The sequence below is a fragment of the Myotis brandtii genome, unplaced genomic scaffold (assembly GCF_000412655.1).
Source record: "Myotis brandtii unplaced genomic scaffold, ASM41265v1 scaffold668, whole genome shotgun sequence".
NCBI lineage: Eukaryota > Metazoa > Chordata > Mammalia > Chiroptera > Vespertilionidae > Myotis > Myotis brandtii.
Window position 1 is genome coordinate 714,367 of NW_005370597.1, and position 19,264 is coordinate 733,630.

At 37.9% G+C, this 19,264-nt stretch overlaps 1 protein-coding gene across 5 annotated transcripts in view; it reads right to left on the reverse strand.

The window, feature by feature from the left end:
• Positions 1 to 11,491: 11,491 nt before the first annotated feature.
• NME5 (NME/NM23 family member 5) overlaps positions 11,492 to 19,264 on the reverse strand; it is an 18,116-nt gene continuing 10,343 nt past the window's right edge. For all 5 annotated transcript variants that reach the window (XM_005881011.2, XM_005881010.2, XM_014529102.1 and 2 more), the window contains exons 5-6: positions 15,797 to 15,915; positions 11,492 to 11,591 (exon numbers count right to left, since the gene is read on the reverse strand). In XM_005881011.2, the coding sequence (XP_005881073.1) occupies positions 11,508 to 11,591; positions 15,797 to 15,915 (203 nt within the window). In that variant the 3' untranslated portion in view covers positions 11,492 to 11,507. The remainder of the gene's footprint in view (positions 11,592 to 15,796; positions 15,916 to 19,264) is intronic.

Here is a 19,264-nt window from a genome sequence, read left to right on the forward strand (position 1 = left end):
ACTCCTTATGAGCTTCCCACACTCACCAGAGTCCTGGGATTGACTCTAAATTATTTCCAGAGTTTGAAGGACAGAGCTGGGCTGAGGGTATGGATGCATTTCCCCATTGTGTCATATACTCCTCCTTGTCAGCCTGATTTCTTTAGACCCAGAGTATGGTGTGATAGAAAAATCTGGCCAGAATCTATAGAAACACAAACTGGAAAGAATAGATTTTCTTTAGAAAATAACAATAATACAAAATTTCCCTTAAATCCTGGGCTCCAATAGGTATACCTGCACAATTCACAAACTAAAGAAAACAGTGAGGATGAAAATAATGTTAAAGCTCTACTGAATAACCTGACCAGTGTGGCTCATTGGTTGAGCATTGACCCATGCCCATGCACCAAGAGGTCACTGGTTGGATTCCTGGTCAAGGCACATGCCTGGGTTGTGGGCTTGATCCCCAGTACGGGGTGTACAGGAAGCAGCTGATCAATGTTGATGTTTCTCTCTCAATGTTTCTATCTCCCTCTCCCTTCCTCTCTAAAATCAATAAAAACATTTAAAACACACACACACACACACACACACACACACACACTCACACACCACAAAATTCTACTGAATAGCCAGGCATTTTTTGTTGCCTCTGTGGCTAAGACATTAGAAAATAATTATTCTCTTAGAGGATGATCCAAGGCCATTCTGATTCCTCTCCATGTCCAGAAGTTTCTGAAAAACTGAGGCCACTTTAGAATAGATCACAGTCTGGAGCTTTTCACAGTTCCCATTAGCTAAGAAAATTCCATTTTTCTCTCTTTCTGAATTCTTATATTTCTTTTAAAAATATGTATTTTTATTAATTTCAGAGAGGAAGGGAGAGGGAAAGAGAGGGAGAATCATTGATCGGCTGCCTTCTGCATGCCCCCTACTGGGGATCGAGCCCACAACCTGGGCATGTGCCCTGCCTGGGAATCTAATTGTGACCTCCTGGTTTAGAGGTCACCGCTCAATCACTGAGCAACACAGGCTGGGCTGAATTCTTATGTTTCTGATGAAAAAGCAATTCCGCCAGTAACACATAAGGACTATCAGACAGCCAAGAAAATCTGCACATGCAATGAAGTTGCCTGAACAATAATGAGGTTCATGTTCCAAAAGGACATTAAGTTAATGTTTACTTTTAGTTCCCTGAAAGTTGTCTTACATTTTCCCCAAAGGAGTTATTCCTGCATCTTCTGTGACTATTGATCCAATTTAAGTTTCAGGTAATCAAGGCAATTCAGTTTTGTGGGGAAAGTGATGGTGATTTTACCACAGATTTTGCTATAATGCCATCTAATTTACTTTCTGAGCTTCAATCTCTCTATTATAAAAAAAAAAGTGGATTGGATTAGAATGTTTTGATACCATTATAATAATTTGGTTAGTATTTAACAAGCAAGGAGTAAAGGGAAGACTAGATAATATAGGCATGCCATTTATACAGCTTTGCAAATGTAACACTCTCCAAGTCTGTTCCCCACTGATGGATGGGGAATGGACTGGACAAAGGCAGCTTGGATGGATGCATGTCTGGTAAGGTCTGAGTGACATAGGAAGGTGCTTACTTGTCAATCACACCTGGGAACAGGTACTTGGCCAGAATAGGCGTGGCCACTGCAAGGGCAAGAAACCTGAATATTTAAACTTCTGAACAAAGCAAGTTCGCCCTTTTCCTGCTGGGTCCAACCCCAGCAGGTCCAGGGGTCCCCAAAGGTGTGGACGGAGTCGGCGAAGAAGGAATGACACGGAGACAGCCTTCAGTTGATCAGCAGCCTAGTCAGGACCTCTAGCCAGGATCTCCAGCCAAAGTTCTGGTCGGAGTTCTGGTTAGGAACTGATCAGGATCTGATGTTTATTGTCTTGTTACATCTATATTTATACCAGCCGATTTTAATCCTGTCAATTTCTATTACAAAGGTTAGGGCGTTTCTTATCTCCATTCCAGGGAGTAAAGATTATGTAGCTTAACTACCCGCCTGGCACTTAATTAAGGGGTTGTATCCCCTCCCTAACCTCAGGGAAAAATCCCCACCTGGGGAAACAACCTTTCTCGGAGAGGTGACCTTGGTTAAAACATTTTCCTGCCTTCCTGCTTGCCTGCACCTCTGTGATTCCTGTTGCAGGGACACGCCCCCCTGCACCCACGTGGCTCACTGCCATGTGGGACCCACACAAAGGACTGATGGCATTTAATTAACCCGATGCTGAACTGGACCCAACTGCAACATGGAACGGAAGCTCTGGACACTGGCCCTCCTTTTGGCTCTCCTGGAAACCCAGCTGCACCTTTTCAGGACTGGGTTAAGGAACATGGGACTTTACAACCCAAGGAATATAACTCCACATCAATAAAAACCATTCATTCTCCTGTGGGAATCTTAGAAACATCATTTTTCAAAAGATATTATAAGAACTCCACTCCCACGAACAATGGAGAAGTTCGATGCTCTGATAACAGTATTAAATATTTACAATTTCTTTTTCTCAAAATTTAAAATTCTATTCTGAGCCTCTAAGTTTCTCTATCCTGACAGTTCTGGTCTTCAAATGATGCCCCATGACAATTGCCATATAAAAAAATTAGAACTGTTTTTGGTTTCTAGAAATTTATAGCCTGTAAAATAGCAATAGTCAGATGTTCCTCATGTACAGTCTTATGATTAGGTTTCACTAATTTGAACTTTGTGCTGAAAGAAGCTTATTTGTGTATTATATTTTAAAAGGGTTTACTATTGTATTAACCCCACCAATAAGACCGCAGGTTGAGGTTTTAACTACTTCTCAAGGGGTCCTGGCATAATGCGTAGTGTTCTGGATGTGACCCAGCCATTAGATTGATGTGTGACCTTAGGCAGGTCTCAGCTAGCCTGCTCAAAGCAGCAACTGCTCCCTGGTGGTCAGTGCGCTCCCACAGGAGGAGTGCCACTCAGCCAGAAGCTGGCCTCACTGCTGGCAAGCACAGCGGTGGTGGCAGGAGCCTCTCTCACCTCTGCATCAGTTGGACATCCCCCGAGGGTTCCTGGACTGCAAGAGGGTGCAGGCTGGGCTTAGGGACTCCCTGTCCAAGTGCACAAATTTCATGCACCGGGCCTCTAGTGATTAATAAATGCAAATGAAAATGTAATGGTCGTAGAAAAAAAGATAAAGGGAAATGATCAAGAAGGGGGCAGGAAAAAACATGTAGAGACTTTCAAAATAATAGAGCTGTAAAGAGGAAGAAAAGCATTATGAAAAGATGCAAGGGCATGGATTCCAGTCAAAAGGCCAGCTCAGATGGCTTAGGAGAGCCTAGGGTCAAGCCTCGGAGACAGGTAACTACCTCTGGAGCCAAGAGAGGAGGGCAGGTGGGGGCACCCTGACCCATAGAAAGGTGAAATAAAGGGTTTGGCATCCTCCTTACAATGATGTGGCCAGGTTGGGTCTTACTATATTAGCAACAGAAAGAGGGATATAACAATGTGATTTCACCAATAGGATAATGCCCTAACAATATTACATTTTTACTTAATGTATTATATTGTTTCTCACTACAAAGATCACAGTGGTTTCAAATCTTACATTTTCTCAAACATCCCTGAGAGGCATGAAGGAACTCATAATGGCTGGCCATTTATGTGTTGAACCTGTATCTCTGAAAGGTGCAAACAAGTTAAATTAGACTAGAACTTGAGAGTCCTATTAAATATAATATTTTACTTTAATGGAACTTTGAAAGAATGAAGCTTTAAAGTCAAAATTTTCATGTGAGATGTTTAGTCTGTAGCCAGTCATCGGATGGCTAGAAGTTTGGCATGACCAATTCTTCACAGTCCATTTGCTAAGAGACACATTCTAAAAACAAGCACCGCTGAAAAGGATGTCCTTGTTTCCAAAGCTTCAACCTCATTGTAGGCTGATTGTTTTATATTGGTCCTTGTCTAACTATTTTATGGGGCAAGAGGCTCTAAACCACATATATATGTTAAAGACTCCTTGAAATGTTCTCACATTGGCCAGAACCAGAAACACTAGGTAAAGTCTAGAGAGGTTGTCATTCTAGCCCCATCATAAAGGCCACCCAGAAGGATTAGGATCTTACAATCCTGATTAAGATTTATTAGCCCTTGAGATGCTTATTCTTATACAATAGCTTAACTCTCTCCAACCCACAATTTAAATAAAAATTGTGCCAGATCCTAGTCAAAGAGTTGAGATGCTAATTAAGTAAGCTCAGTAATCTGCTCCAAAATAAAAGAGTTGAACGTTGAAAGAGATCCACATTAATGATAGACAGTTTAAAGAAGGATTTAGAATTGTAGTTTAGGTCGACACATTATTGGTAGTTTGTGTCTTTCAAGGTCTTTGTCTATTTAATCAAATTTGTCAAAGATATTCACATAAAGTTGTTCAAAATATTCCCTTATTGTGCTTTTATTATCTGTAAAGTTTGTAATGATTTGACAATATTGGGTTGAATGAGTAAAATTGGTTTGAGGGGACAAAAAGGGAGTGAGGAATTGGAGGCTGCTTTGATAGATCATATGCAACCATAATTTTCCAAGGAGCACTCCCCCACATCTCAGCCAAGAAATGCAGATGAGGCAAGTAAAAACAAAGGTGTGGGGGGAGTTTATGATTCTAGTGATGAGGTTGTTGGTCTGATTAGCTGCCCATTTGTCTGCAAGCTGCTTTCTCCTCCCATTCCGTCCTCCCTGTCATCACAATGCAGCCTGCTGACCAGGAAGCCTAAGGAAGGGGCTCCCTCTGGAGCTGATGGCAGTGGCACTTCGGAAAGTGCTGGCAGGGGGTGGGCTATAAAAAAACAATTTGGCTTAGGAACAAAAGACATCAATCACAGCAGTGTCATCAACTCTATTTGGATGAGGGAGAGTACTTTCTGGCCAGGGAAGCAGGAAAGGAATAGACAACATAATTTTACTTAGTCATCTCCCCTTTCCAAAGGACTAAAGAGTCTACTTAATTTAATAGGAAAGCTATACACAACTACTCCACAAAGATCTTTTTCTTTAATCATGTGCTTTGGTGAGGTGGGAGAAAGCTATCTCATTTGCAACCTCTATGTGAAATTGCCAGAAATCACTGACCCCTACCTTTAGTTAGTAAACTTCTCTGTAAGCCTGGGAGTTTCTGAGATTTAATTAACTTTTGGAAAGTAATTATGGATCTTAAATGAAAGTTGCAAAATTAGGATAAGGAATGTTATCAGTGAAAGGACTAACAAAAATAACCCAAGAGAAGCACCTGAAGTCACAGAAATAGCAAAGAATAGAGCCACCTCTGAATCAAAAATTAAAGCTTAATCTAAATAGTTCTTATAGTTAACTGCATAAGAGAAATTAAAATATTTCTGAGCTGGGAAAGTACTTCTCAAAAGTATCTGTGACTCTTTCAAATCAAGCTAACGCTTAAACCAGGGCAGATAGGCTATTGCCCTGGGTTCTCTTTTTCAAGCATGATTCTACTCTTCAACCCCCCCAAACAGAAGCTGAGGTAGGTATGCCTAGGTTAGACATATTCCTTATTTCTTGGCTAAGTATAAGAAGACTGGCAAGAGGCCTAGGAAGGGGGGGCTTCACCTCAGATCTAAACTTCTAAAGAAGTAAAGAAAAATCTAAACTTCTGCTGATAGAGAGCTTCATGCTTGCTTGCTTTCTTCTTTGAGTTCTTTGAATACTGGAGAAAGGAACTAAATGAAGTGATATATCTGGATTAACTAGTATACAACACTTAGAGTGAAGGAAATGCACAAAATCACCAGCATTTAACGATGACAAATATGTGTATAGTACCGCTTATGTCAGAAAGCAGTCATCTCCCCTTTCTAGTTACCTAGGAAGTAAATAAGAAAGCAGTTCTCTCACTTGCCTATTCACCCTATGCTACACTTTCCAGTTCTGGCCCATGAAATAATGACCTCAAATGAGTCCAAAATTAAATAATCCTATGGCTAACTATATTATTTTTCATTTGCATATATTTGTGTCTATTCTATCTCCAAAATATAACTCAAATTAGTCTTCTTTCTCTATTTTTCCCTCCCTTAAAAACAAAAACAAAACAAAACAAAACAAAAACCACAAATGGTAAAGATGACTTCCAGTATGGAATTTTTCTGCTATATACAATGCTACCTTTTTATTCCACGAGAGGAGGCTATTGTAGCGAAAATGACCTCTTGAAGCTGTCACACAGAAACCCCATTGTAAAAACCATTTGCTTTATCCTATATGTTCTTGGCCATTGCTCAAAATATGGCAATCTATAATTTATCTTTAAGATTTTAGTGTTGTATTAAAGGAGAGAAAGTTAGCACTCTCTAACAAGCATGGCCCTCGGGCCTGACAACATACATACTGTTAAGGCATTGCACTCTTGGTAGCTGACCATGGTCTTTTGGAGGTTAAGATTTCATAGATCTTCTCAAACCTAGCTTTTGGTTTCATGGATTTTCTCTATTACTTATCTGTTCTCATTTTTGTCTATATTCCTTCCTTCTTTTGTGCTTGCTTTGGGTTTTTCTCTTCTTTTTTCTAGTTTATTACAGTGGAAGCTTAAAACATAAAAAAAAAAGATTTTAGTTTGTCTTTCCATCATTGATGTTTCTTTTTCTTTTTTTAAAACATATTTTTATTGATTTCAGAAAGGAAGGGAGGGGAGAGAGATAGAAACACCAATGATGAATGAGAAAAAAATCATTGATTGGCTGCCTCCTGCACACCCCCTACTGGGGATCAACCAAGTATGTGCCCTGACCAGGAATCGAATGAGATCTCCTGGTTCCTGATCAACACTCAACCACTGAGCAACACCAACTGGGCGAGGGTTGTTTTTTTAAAATATATTTTTATTGATTTTTAGATATTTTTATTGATTTTTTTAGAGAGAAAGGAAGGGAGGGGAGAGATAGAAACAGTGATGAGAGAGGAAAGATTGATCAGCTGTCTCCTGCATGCCCTGTACTTGGGATCAAGCCCACAACCCACGCATGTGCACTGACAGGGAATCAAACTGGGAATCAAACCCATGACCTCTTGGTGACTGAGGTGAAGCTTAATTCACTGAGACACACCAGCCAGACAGTTGGGTGACTTAAGCTATTTACCTTCTGGTTAGGGAGGAGTATAAATCTTTTACTCTTTAAAAAAAGAAAATTAAATCTTTATTGTTGAAAGTATTACATATCCCCCTTTCCCCCCAATTGACCCCTTCTAGCCTACTCGTCCCCTACCCCTTCACCACCCTATTGTATGTGCCCAAGGATTATGCATATGTGCCTACAAGTTCTTTTGTTGATCTCTTCCCAACCACCCACCCAGCCCCGCCTTCTCTCTAAGATTCCACATTTACTCTTAGGCAAGATAGGATTTTGCGATTTAATAGATGGCTATAAACTGCTTGGGTTTAACTATCTGTCTACCCGTCCCCTACCCCTTCACCACCCTATTGTATGTGCCCATGGGTTATGCATATGTGCCTACAAGTTCTTTTGTTGATCTCTTCCCAACCACCCACCCAGCCCCGCCTTCTCTCTAAGATTCCACATTTACTCTTAGGCAAGATAGGATTTTGCGATTTAATAGATGGCTATAAACTGCTTGGGTTTAACTATCTGTCTTAGTTTCCCTATTCCACTGCCCCTGGCTTACTAGCCTATCTCATTACCAGTCTCAGTGTGGTGTCTTCTTTAATTCTCTAGTTGTAGAACTTCCGTTCAGCCAGATTTCTGAATGATGGTTGTTTTATAGTTTAGTTCTAATTTTGATGTGGTTGTGGAAGGAGGTGATTGTCGTGTTTACCTATGCTACCATCTTGATCAGAAGCCTCTCTAGTTTTTTGAAGCCTCTTTAGTTTTTTAAAATCTAGAACAGTTCCTCCCCATTTCTACTTTTTGTTTTATGACATTGATTTTTGAAAAGATGAGGCCAGTTTAAGTATTTAGTCTTAATAAAAGTATTTCACAACCTGGATTTATTTAAAAAGTAAATTATAATTTCTTTAATAAATAATTTCACAACATTAAAAAAACAACAACAACTAGTACCTTGTCATGCTGGCCAGTGTAGCCCAGTTGCTTGAGCATTGTCCCATGCACCAAGAGGTTGCTGGTTTGATTCCTGATCAGGGTACATGCCTACGTTGTGAGTTCAATCCCCATTTGGGAGTGTGCAGGAAGCAGTTGATTGATATTTCTCTCTCTCATTGATGCTTCTCTCTCTCCCCCTCTCCCTTCCACTCTCTCTAAAATCAATAAAAACATAATAAACAAACAAACTAGTACCTCATCACAAAAACATAATTGGGAAACACTAATCTAAGGACTATTTAATAGCACTATTATAAAGACTATATGTTGCCCTGAACTGAGAGGGCTCCCCTGATGTAGGACTTTCAGTGATACAATCAGGATCAAGAATCAATGACAGGTCACCCTTGGAGACCTCTGATTAATGTCCAGGAAATAGTTATATAAATGATTGGTTAAAATCATAAACTGATTCTGCCAATTTTCATCATATCAAATAATTGTTTACATACATATACTTTTCAAACTAAACTATCTGAACTGTGCATTAATTATGCATCTAAATATAAGATGCATGCCTGGGAAAATATCATAATTAAAATTATATGTCTTAATCCTCAAACTTAAAAAAGTAATAATACAGACAGTCCTCAGCTTACATCAGACTCGACGTATGTCATTTCATGGTTACGTCGCCATCTCCCATTTATTTATATAAAAAAAAAGTTTCGTCATTTCGACGTATGTACATATGTGCTTTTTGTTTTTTATTATTTATTTACCACAAGTAAAGGTCAGGAATTGTTATCTTCCTTTTAAATTTTTCTTACTGTTTCACTTCATTACTGCTGTGTATGTGCTCCATGTGAGTGACGTAGGTGCTTATGCAGGTGGGTAGGTGGGTTCCCACTTACAGCGAAAATCGCATTATGTCTTGCTGTAGGAATGGATCTTCGACGTAACCCGAGGACCTACTGTATAGCAACATCTTACATCAGCCTTCTAATACTTACTGTTACATCATTGTTAAAAATCATACCCTAGCCTGGCCATTGTGGCTCAGTGGTTGAGCACTGACCAATGAACCAGGAGATCACAGTTCAATTCTGGGTTAGGGCAACATGCCTGGGTTGTGGGCTCAATCCCAGTAGGGGGCGTGCAGGAGTCAGCCAATCAATGATTCTCTCTCATCATTGATGTTTCTATCTCTCTCTTTCCCTTCCTCTCTCTGAAATCAATAAAAACATATATTTTAAAAATCATATCCTGGGGGTGGGGGGAAGACGGGAGCAGGCTGGAAAAGGTTAATGGGGGGAAAGGAGGGCCTATGTAATACTTTCAATAATAAAGATTTTTAAAAAATCATCATACCCCAAATTGACAAACACTGCAGTACATGAACTCCATAGAGATAACGCCAGGGCAAGTGAGGGCCTGAAAGGTGTGGACTAATACTACTGCAGATGACTGGGTGACTTTGTGCCTCATTGAGGGAAAAAAAAGAAAGAAAAGAGAAGAGAAGAGAAGAGAAGAGAAGAGAAGAGAAGAGAAGAGAAGAGAAGAGAAGAGAAGAAAAGAAAAGAAAAACTAAACATGGGCAAAGGAGATTCTAAGAAACCGAGAAGCAAAATGACATCATATACATTCTTTGTGCAAACTTACTGAGAGGAGCATAAGAAAAAGTACTTAGATGCTTTAGTCACCTTCTCAGAGCTTTCTGAAAAGTGCTGAGAGGTGAAAGACTATCTGCTAGAGAAAGGAAACTTTGAAGATATCTCAAAGGCAGAAAATACCCTTTATAAAAGAGAAATGAAAACCTATATTCCTTCTAAAGGGTAAACAAAAAAGTTCAAAGATCCCAATGCACCCAAGAGGCCTCCTTAAGTCTTTTTATTGTTCTATTGCCCCCAATTCAAAGAACACCTTGGTTTATACAGTGTCCCAAAAAATATATACACACTGTAACAGCTGATAGCTCAATTTTGAAAATGAAATATATTTTAATAAACACTGCCTTTCTAATTATTCAAAGTGTGTATACATTTTTGGGGACAACCTATATACTGGTGATGCTACAAAGAAACTGGGAGAGATGTGGACTAATACTGCAGATGACAAGCCATGTTCATAAGGCTGCTAAGCTGAAGGAAAAACATGAAAAATATATACTTGCATAAGGTTATGAGGCTAAAAAGGGAGTCATCAAGGCTGCAAAAAGCAAGAAAAAGGAGGAAAAGAAAGAAGATGAAAAGGATGAAGAGGAGACAGGCAGAAGATGATGATAAATAAGCTGGTTCTAATTTTTAGTCTATAAAGCATTTAACACAACTCACTCCCTTTAAAAGAAAAAAAAAAGAAATGTAAGGCTATGCAAGACTTGTTTCTAAACTGCACAGTAGTATCTTTTTTTGTATAGTTAACATACTACCAAATGTGTTAAATGCTAGCTAGCTCTGACCTGGTGGTATTTTCAATAGCCAATCACCTTGCCTAGTACGGGGGGTTGTAAATTGGCATAGAAGTTTAAAGCAGGTTATTGTTTGTACATAGGACAAATTAGTTATTTATAAGGATAGTAGTTTTTCACTCATTTGTCTCTGATGCATCTTATATGAATTCATTGCTGTTCTATTAACTAAATACCACTTTGTAACCCCCCAAAAAAGTTGCAGTTGTTTTGTTGACATTCTAAATGCCTCTAAATAAATACAATTTTCTTAATAATAATTAAAAAAATCAGCCTGCTTGGTGTGGCTCAGTGGTTGAGTATTGACCTATGAACTAGGCGATCACAGTTTCAATTCCTGGTCAGGCACAAGCCCGGGTTGCGGGCTCAGTCCCAAATAGGGAGCATACAGGAGGCAGCGAATCAATGATTCTCTCTCATCATAGATGTTTCTATCTTTCTCTCCCTCTCCCTTCCTCTCTGAAATCAATACAAATATATTTTTAAAAATCATACCCTAACCCTATATTTTACCTTAGATAATCTTATCTGCTACACAAAACACTACTATTCTTTTAAAAGGTATTTTTAACAAATAATTTAAAAAAACAATTTATTTCACATGTAGCTACTTAAACCCTTAAGAACTATGGTTGTTGTTGTTTGTAATGAATTAATTAATTTATTGTCTAAAGTTTTACATATGTCTTTTTCCACAATTGACACGCCCCCACCACCACCACCATTCCTACCCCAGGCAAGCCCCACCACCCCAGTGTCTGTGTCCATTGGTTATGCTAATATGCATGCATACAAGTCCTTTGGTTGCTCTCTAACCACCACCCCCTCCCCCCCGCCATTTGTCTCTGGATCTATTCTTGTTCATCAAATTATGTTGATCATTATATCCCACATATGAGTGAGATCATATTTGTTTTTTAAGTAGAAGCCTAGAAGCATGCCTTTAAAATGAGATCGTTCATGATTTGTTCTTTGGAGGACTTTATTTTAATAAGGTTCTTCTACAATTGGATGGTGACAAAGTTTAGGTTTGTTGGGATTATTTTTCAACAGCCAATCAGCTAGCCAAATCTATGGAAAAAAGAAAAGATACCTTAACTTAGTAAATATTTACATATTTTCTTCAATATAGTATATCAATTTAAACCTAAAACAGTTTTCAAAATCACTCTAAGAATAATGAAAAAATGACCATTAAAAACTAAACACTAAATTTTACAGTATGTAAGATTGTCAAGTACAGATCCAAATTGGAAAAGAAGAAGTAAAACTATTTCCACTTACAAATGATATGATCCTATATATAGAAAATCCCAAAGAATCCACAAGAAAGCTGCCAGAGCTAATAAATGAATTTGGCAAAATTATAGGTTATAAGATCAACACAAAAAAAATCAGTTGTTTCTATACATTGCTAACGAACAATCCAAAAAGGAGATTAAGAAATCACTTTCATTTATAATAGCACTGAAAAACAAGTATCTAGGAATAAATTTAACCAACTTGTATAACTGAAAACTATTAAACATAGCTGGTATCCTATGTTAGAAGTTGGCTTTTTGCAGATCTTGGTGTTAAAAGACAAAAAACAAAAAAACAAAAAAAACAACCACCACCACATAGTTGAAAGAAATTTAAAGACCTAAATAAATAAAGCCATCTGTGCTAATGGATAGAGAGACTTAATACTGTTAAGAAGTTAAATATCGCCAAAGCCGTTTTGGCTCAGTGGATAGAGCGTCGGCCTCGTCGATGTTTCTAACTCTCTATCTCTCTCCCTTCCTCTCTGTAAAAAATCAATAAAATATATTTAAAAAAAAAAAGAACTCAGCTTTAAAAAAAAAAAAGAAGTTAAATATCAATACTACCCAAACTGATACGCATATTCAACACAATCAATATCAAATTTCCAACAATCATTTTTGCAGAAACGGAAAAGTCAATGCTCAGATTTATATAGAATTTCAAGAGGGCTCTGAATAGCTAAAACAATCATGAAAAAGAACAAAATTGGAGGATTTTCTGACTTTGTTCTTTCTTATTTCAAAATCTTCTTCAAAACTATAGCAATCCAAGCAGTGTGGTTCTGGCATATAGATAGACATATATAGACCAATGGAATAGCACTGAGAGTCCAGAAATAAATCCTAACACATATATAAAAATTAATTTAAAATGGATCAACAGCTGAAATATAAGAGCTAAAACCACTAAAATCTTTTTTTAAATATATTTTTTAATTGATTCCAGAGAGGAAGAGAGAGGGAGAGGTAGAAACATCAATGATGAGAGAGAATCACTAATAGGCTGCCTCCTGCAGGACTCACACTGGGGATCCAGCACACAACCTGGGCATGTGCCCTGACAGGGAATCGAACCCTGAGCTCCAGATTCATAGGTCAGTGTTCAACCACTGAGCCACGCCAGTCAGGCAACCATTAAGATCTTAAAAGAAAACATAGAAATAAATCTTCATCACCTTGGATTTAGCAATGGGATTCTTAGATATGATACCAAAAGCATGAGCAACAAAATAAAAAAGATAAATTGATTTTCATCTAAATTTTAAAACTTTTTGGCATCAAAAAACATTATCAAGAAAGTGAAAAGACAACCAACCTACAGAAAGGGAGAAAATTTAACAAATAGTATATCTGACAAGGGTTTGATACCTATAACGTATAAAAAAACTACAACTCAACAACAAAAAATTAAAACTGGGCAAAAATCTTTAACTGGAACAGACATTTCTACAAAGCAAAGATACAAATGGCCAATAAGCACATGAAAAGATGCTCAACACAATTTACATTAGAGAAATGCAAATCAAAACCACACTGATAAACTATTTCACATCTACTAGGATGATTATAATGAAACAAAAACAGAAAAGAATATGTGTGGGCCAGGATGTAGAGAAACTGGAACTCTCATACATTGCTAGTGGGAATGTAAAAAGTGGTCACTGTGGAAAATAAGTTGGTGGTTCCTCAGAAAGCCAAACACAGTATATGACTCAGCAATTCCACTCATAGGTATATGCCCCAAAGAATTAAAAACAAGTACTTAAATAGATGATTGTGCACCAATGTTCATACAACATTAAGCACAATAGCTAAAAGGTAGAAACAACCCAAGTACCCATCAACAGATGAATGAATAAACAAAATATTATAAGAGCCGGATGGGAGCCCCACCGGACACGGGATGACAATGGAGGCTTGACTTGTCAGAGAGAGAAGTGGAAAACACTGCGAATGTTCAGTCTCCTCTGCTCACAGGGAGGAGGTGAGCCTCTCTGACTCATAAACTCTTAAGTAACCTGATTCCTAAAATTCAATTTCCTTTTTATTACACATACACGATTCATCGCTGCTTTGGGAAGCTCAGAGGATCTTTCCCCGCCTCTTTCTACCAGCAGAAGAAAAACAAAGATTTTAAGATGGAAAACACATCTCCTTAATCGATAAAACATGGGAACAACCTGTCTACGGACAGATGAATGGAGAAAGTGACTGTGATATATATATATGGAATATTATTCAGCCATAAAGGAATGAAATTCTGATACATACTACAACATGAATGAACTTTGAAAACATTATGCTAAGTGAAATAAGCCAGAAACAAAAGAACAAATATTCTATAATTCCATGTACATGAAATATAGAGAGGTTACTTTACTAGGGCCTGGAGCAGTGGTTCTCAACCTTCCTAATGCCACAACCCTTTAATACAGTTCCTCATGTTGAGGTGACCCCCAATTTCATTGTTACAAATTGAACATAAAGCATAGTGATTAACCACAAAAACAATATGTAATTACATATGTGTTTTCTGATGGTGTTAGTCAATCCCTGTGAAAACGTCGTTTGACTCCCAAAGGGGTCGCGACCCACAGGTTGAGAACCGCTGGGCTAGACACACCCTGGAGCCAACCTCCCACGGTCCCTCCTTGGCCGGCTGCACCTGGGACAGAGCTGTGGCTCAAAGGGCATCTGTAGAGTGAGCGGGGTCCCTCTGGCAGGTTGGGTCCATTGGGCTGGCCTGTGGGGCCTGCAGGGATTGGGCTGAAACCGGCTCTCCGACATCCCCCAAGGGGTCCCGGAGTGCAAGAGTTGCTGTCACTGGGCAGTTCTTGTGTTGAGCATCTGCCCCCTGGTGGTCAGTGCACGTCATACCTACCGGCCAGTTGGCCGGTCGCTTAGCCTTTTATATATATAGATTCTTTCATGATATATTTTCCCATATGATCAACTGCAAACCTACTTTTACCTGTATATGCATATATTTTCTCATAAAGATTATACTAGAGGCTGGTAACAGCAATTTACTTCAAGGACCACAATTGGGTGGTTGAGGAACAGGAACGGCAAGGAGTGTTACTTTTCATTATATATCCTTTTGTGACCTTTGAATTATACTATATTCAAATATTACTTATTCAAAAATTAATAATTAAAATATAAAGCAAGTTCTTTAAGGGTCAATTTTAAATTATTTTTTATGTTTTGAATTATAATTCTACTTTCTGATTTCTTTCCGAATGAAATAATCTCGATATGTGAAAAGCTTTATGCTCAGCTGTTTATTGTTATAGTATTTAAGTAGCAAACAACTCAAACAGTAAAAGAAGAATAATAAAGGCAATAAAAAAATCATGTAACTATTAAAATAATATCTATAAATATATATTTAAATATAGTAACATTTATGTCATGGCACATGCCTGGGTTGTGGGCTCAATCTCCAGTGTGGGACATGCAGGCAGCAGCCGATCAATGATTCTCTCTCATCATTAATGTTTCTTTCTCTCTCTCCCTCTCCCTTCCTCTCTCTGAAATTTAAAAAAAAAAAAAAGTTACACATACAGAAGTATCTAAACTGTATATAAACGTTTTTAAAAATGACTCTCATGCCCTACATGGTTTTGCTCAGTGGCTAGAGAGTCAGCCCATGAACTGAAGGATCACAGGTTCAATTCCGGTCAAGGGCACAAGGGCATGTACCTTGATTGCAGGCTCCATCTCCGGCCTGAGGTCGGAGTGTGTGCGGGAGGCAACCAATCAATGTGTCTCTCTCACATCAATGTTTCCTCTCTGTGTGTCTCTCCCCCTCCTTTCCACACTCTCTAAAAATCAATGGAAAAAAGGTGAGGATTAACAACAACAACAAAAACAATGATTCTCAGTACTTACACTGTTGCAAAGAATACAATGTTTGAGATATGAAACCTATATTCAATATTCTTTAGTGTGAATAAAAAGATTGCTTACACAAGGATCTGCTGGTTTTTGCTTACAAAGCTCTGTGAGTCCTTTAAGCAGAGTTGGTGTTACATATAAATTTAAATAGTCCTTAGCAGCTTGTCCCACTGGAATAGGCTCAACAATCACTGCAAATACAAATGTATCCCCATTAAAGCTAACATAAATGATGAAATATTCTACAGTCATTTAAAAGTTACCTTCAAATAAATTTTAATGTCATGAGAAAATTTATAAAGGTTTTTAAGGGAATAGAACTGATGCATAGCATAACAGTTGATTCAAAAACACACAAGCACACACATTAAAAAAATAAGACTACATAAGACTGGCAAGAAACATATCACAATGCTAATAGTAATCATGTGTAAGATTCTGATTATTTTTTCAACTATATCCTTTTCTGCATTTTCATTTCCATGTTTTTTACAGTAAATGCTGTAACACACAATGTTATGAAAAAGAAAAATATGAAGAACATGTAAAATCAGGGAGATTAATTCATTCCAAAAATTCCTGCCAACAAAATGACAGGTGCTTCGCAAAGTGGTAGGTATAACAGTGAATAGTATGTAGTTCTTGCTCTCTTATAGACTACTGAATATACACATAAAACTTATATCTGTCTATATAATATGTATTAATATTCCTGCTCTTATTTTTCAGGTTTTTAAATGAATTATTTAAAAACTAGGGGAAATTTTAGTCTTTTCAGCCTTATTTGAACACTATGGAGGTGAACCAGATTTGCAATACAAGAAAGAATATATTTATACAAGAAAGAATGTATTTTATAAGGCTGAGCAGGTCTTTTGAGATTGACCTCCATCAATATGCTACTTTTAAAAAATTTATTAATTTTAGAGAGGAAGTGGGTGAGAGAGAGAGAGAGAGAGAGAGAGAGAGAGGGAAACATCAATTTGTTGCTCCACTCACCCATGCACTTATTGGTTGATTCTTATATGTGCCCTGACCAGGGAGCAAACCCACAACTTTGGCATATTGGGAAGACGCTCTAACCAACTGAGATACCCATCCAGTGCCCCAGGCCCTATTTTAAAAATGAAAATCGGATTATACCACTCCCATCCTTAAAATGCTTCATTGGCTCTTGCTTGCATATATAATATAGTCAAGACAGGACTCCATATTATGGCCCGTAAGACTCTGTACCATGTCACCTATACTACCTCTTTAACCTCATCTTATTTTTCTTACCAAGATCTTTTTTGTTTATAGAATGTGCTGTGTTATTTCCTGCTCATGATTTGAGCACATGCTATTCCTTCTGCTAGAACATTCTTCCCTTTACTCTGGTTAACCACTGCTTACTCTTTGGATCTCAGCTAAAAAGTCACTTCCTCAGTCAGACCTTCCTTACAGTCTACAATTGTTTTGTATAGCACTTATCACACAATAACTATGCAATTATTTGGGTAATTCTTATTTAATGGCTATCTTTCAAACACTAGACTATAAACTCCATGGGAGCACAGACCTCATCCATTTTTTATAATTTTTTAAAGTTTTATTGAGGTATAATTTACATATCATAAAACTCATCCATCCATCTACACTAATAAAAGAGAAACATGGTAATTGGCGTACGACCGCTACCCTTCCCATTGGCTAATCAGCATATCCTTATGCAAATTAACTGTCAGCCAAGATGGCGGCCGGCAGCCAGGCAGCTGGAAGCGAACATGAGGCTCGCTTGCTCCAGTGACTGCAGACTCCAACGTTCCCCACCTGACTTGCCGGCCTCTGAGCTGCAACTCTAAGAAACTTTGTAACAAATATAGAAGCTAAACAAAACCCCGTACATATCATAAAACTCATCCATCCATTGAAGTATACAAGTGATATTTAATAAATGTTTAGTTGTGCTATCATCACCATCATCCAGTTTTAGAACACTTTGATCACTCCAAAAATATTTCCTTGTGTCCATTTGCAATTTCCCACTCCCACTCCTACCCCCAGAAACCACTGCGTTTCTTTCTGTTTCTAAAAATTTGCCTTTTCTGGACATTTCATATAAGTGGATTATATACGTAATATGTGGTCTTTTGTGCCTGGATTCTTTCACTTGGCATGTTTTGAGGTTCATCCATGTTGTGGCATGTATCATGTTCCTTTTAATTGAGTTGTATTCTATTGTATGGCTAACAGTTGGATTGTTTCCAATTTGGGGGTACATTAAATAATGCTGCTATAAAGATTCACGTGTCTTTATGTAGATGGATGTTTTCAAAATGGGTGGTAGATTCCGCCAGGAGTTGAATTGCTAACAGACTTACCTGGTTTCTTAATATTTTAAGAAACTGCCAAACTGTGTTTTTTTTTTAAAGTGCTATAAGCCCTGGCTGGGTAGCTCAGTTGGTTAGAGCATAGTTCTGATATACCAAGGTTTCAGGCTCAATCCCGGTCAGAGAACATACAAGAATCATCCAATGAATGCATTAATAAGTGGAACAACAAATCAATGTTGTTGTTCTCTCTCTCTCCCTCTCTCTCTCCAAATAAATAAAAATACAAAAGTGGCTGTAACATTTTACAATAATGTATGAGGATCCTAGTATTGCTATATCCTTACCATTGATTACAGCCATTCTAGTGAAAATGCCATGGTATCTCATTGTGGTTTTATTTTGCACTTCTCCAATTATTATGTTGAGCACTTTTTCATGTGCATATTAGCCATTCATATATTGTCTTTTGTGAAATGCTTATTCAAGTATTTTGCCCGTTTTTTAATTGGGTTGTTTATTATTGAGTTGTAAGAGTTCTTTATACAGAGTGGAGCAAAAGTAGGTTTACGGCACTAGCTGGTTTGACTCAGTGGATAGAGCGTTGGCCTTCAGACTGAAGGGTCCTGGGTTCGATTCCTGCCAAGGGCACATCCCAGGGTTGCAGGTTTGATCCCCAGTGGGGGGTGTGCAGGAGGCAGCTGATCAATGATTCTCTCTCATCATTGATGTTTCCCTCTCTCTCTCCCTTCCTCTCTAAAATCAATAAAAATATATTAATTTTTTAAAAAGTAGGTTTATGGCTGGGAGTACATGAAACACAGTTTATTCTTGTATTATTATTTATTAATTACTGTATTATTTTACACATGAACAACTATAAACCTACTTTTGCCCCACCCTTTAATTCTACTTCTTTAACTATGATTTGCAAATATTTTCTCCCAGCCTGTGGCTTATCTTTTCATATTCTTAATGATAGCTTTTGAAGCACAAAACTTCTAATTTTTATGTAGTCCCATTTATCAATATTTTTTATTATGGACCATGCTTTATTTTTTTTAAGGAGTCAACATCCACCCAGGCCATTTTTTTAAAAAAATGTATTTTATTGATTTTTTACAGAGAGGAAGGGAGAGGGATAGAGAGTTAGAAACATTGATGAGAGAGAAACATCGGTCAGCTGCCTCCTGCACACTCCCCACTGGGGATGTGCCTGCAACCAAGG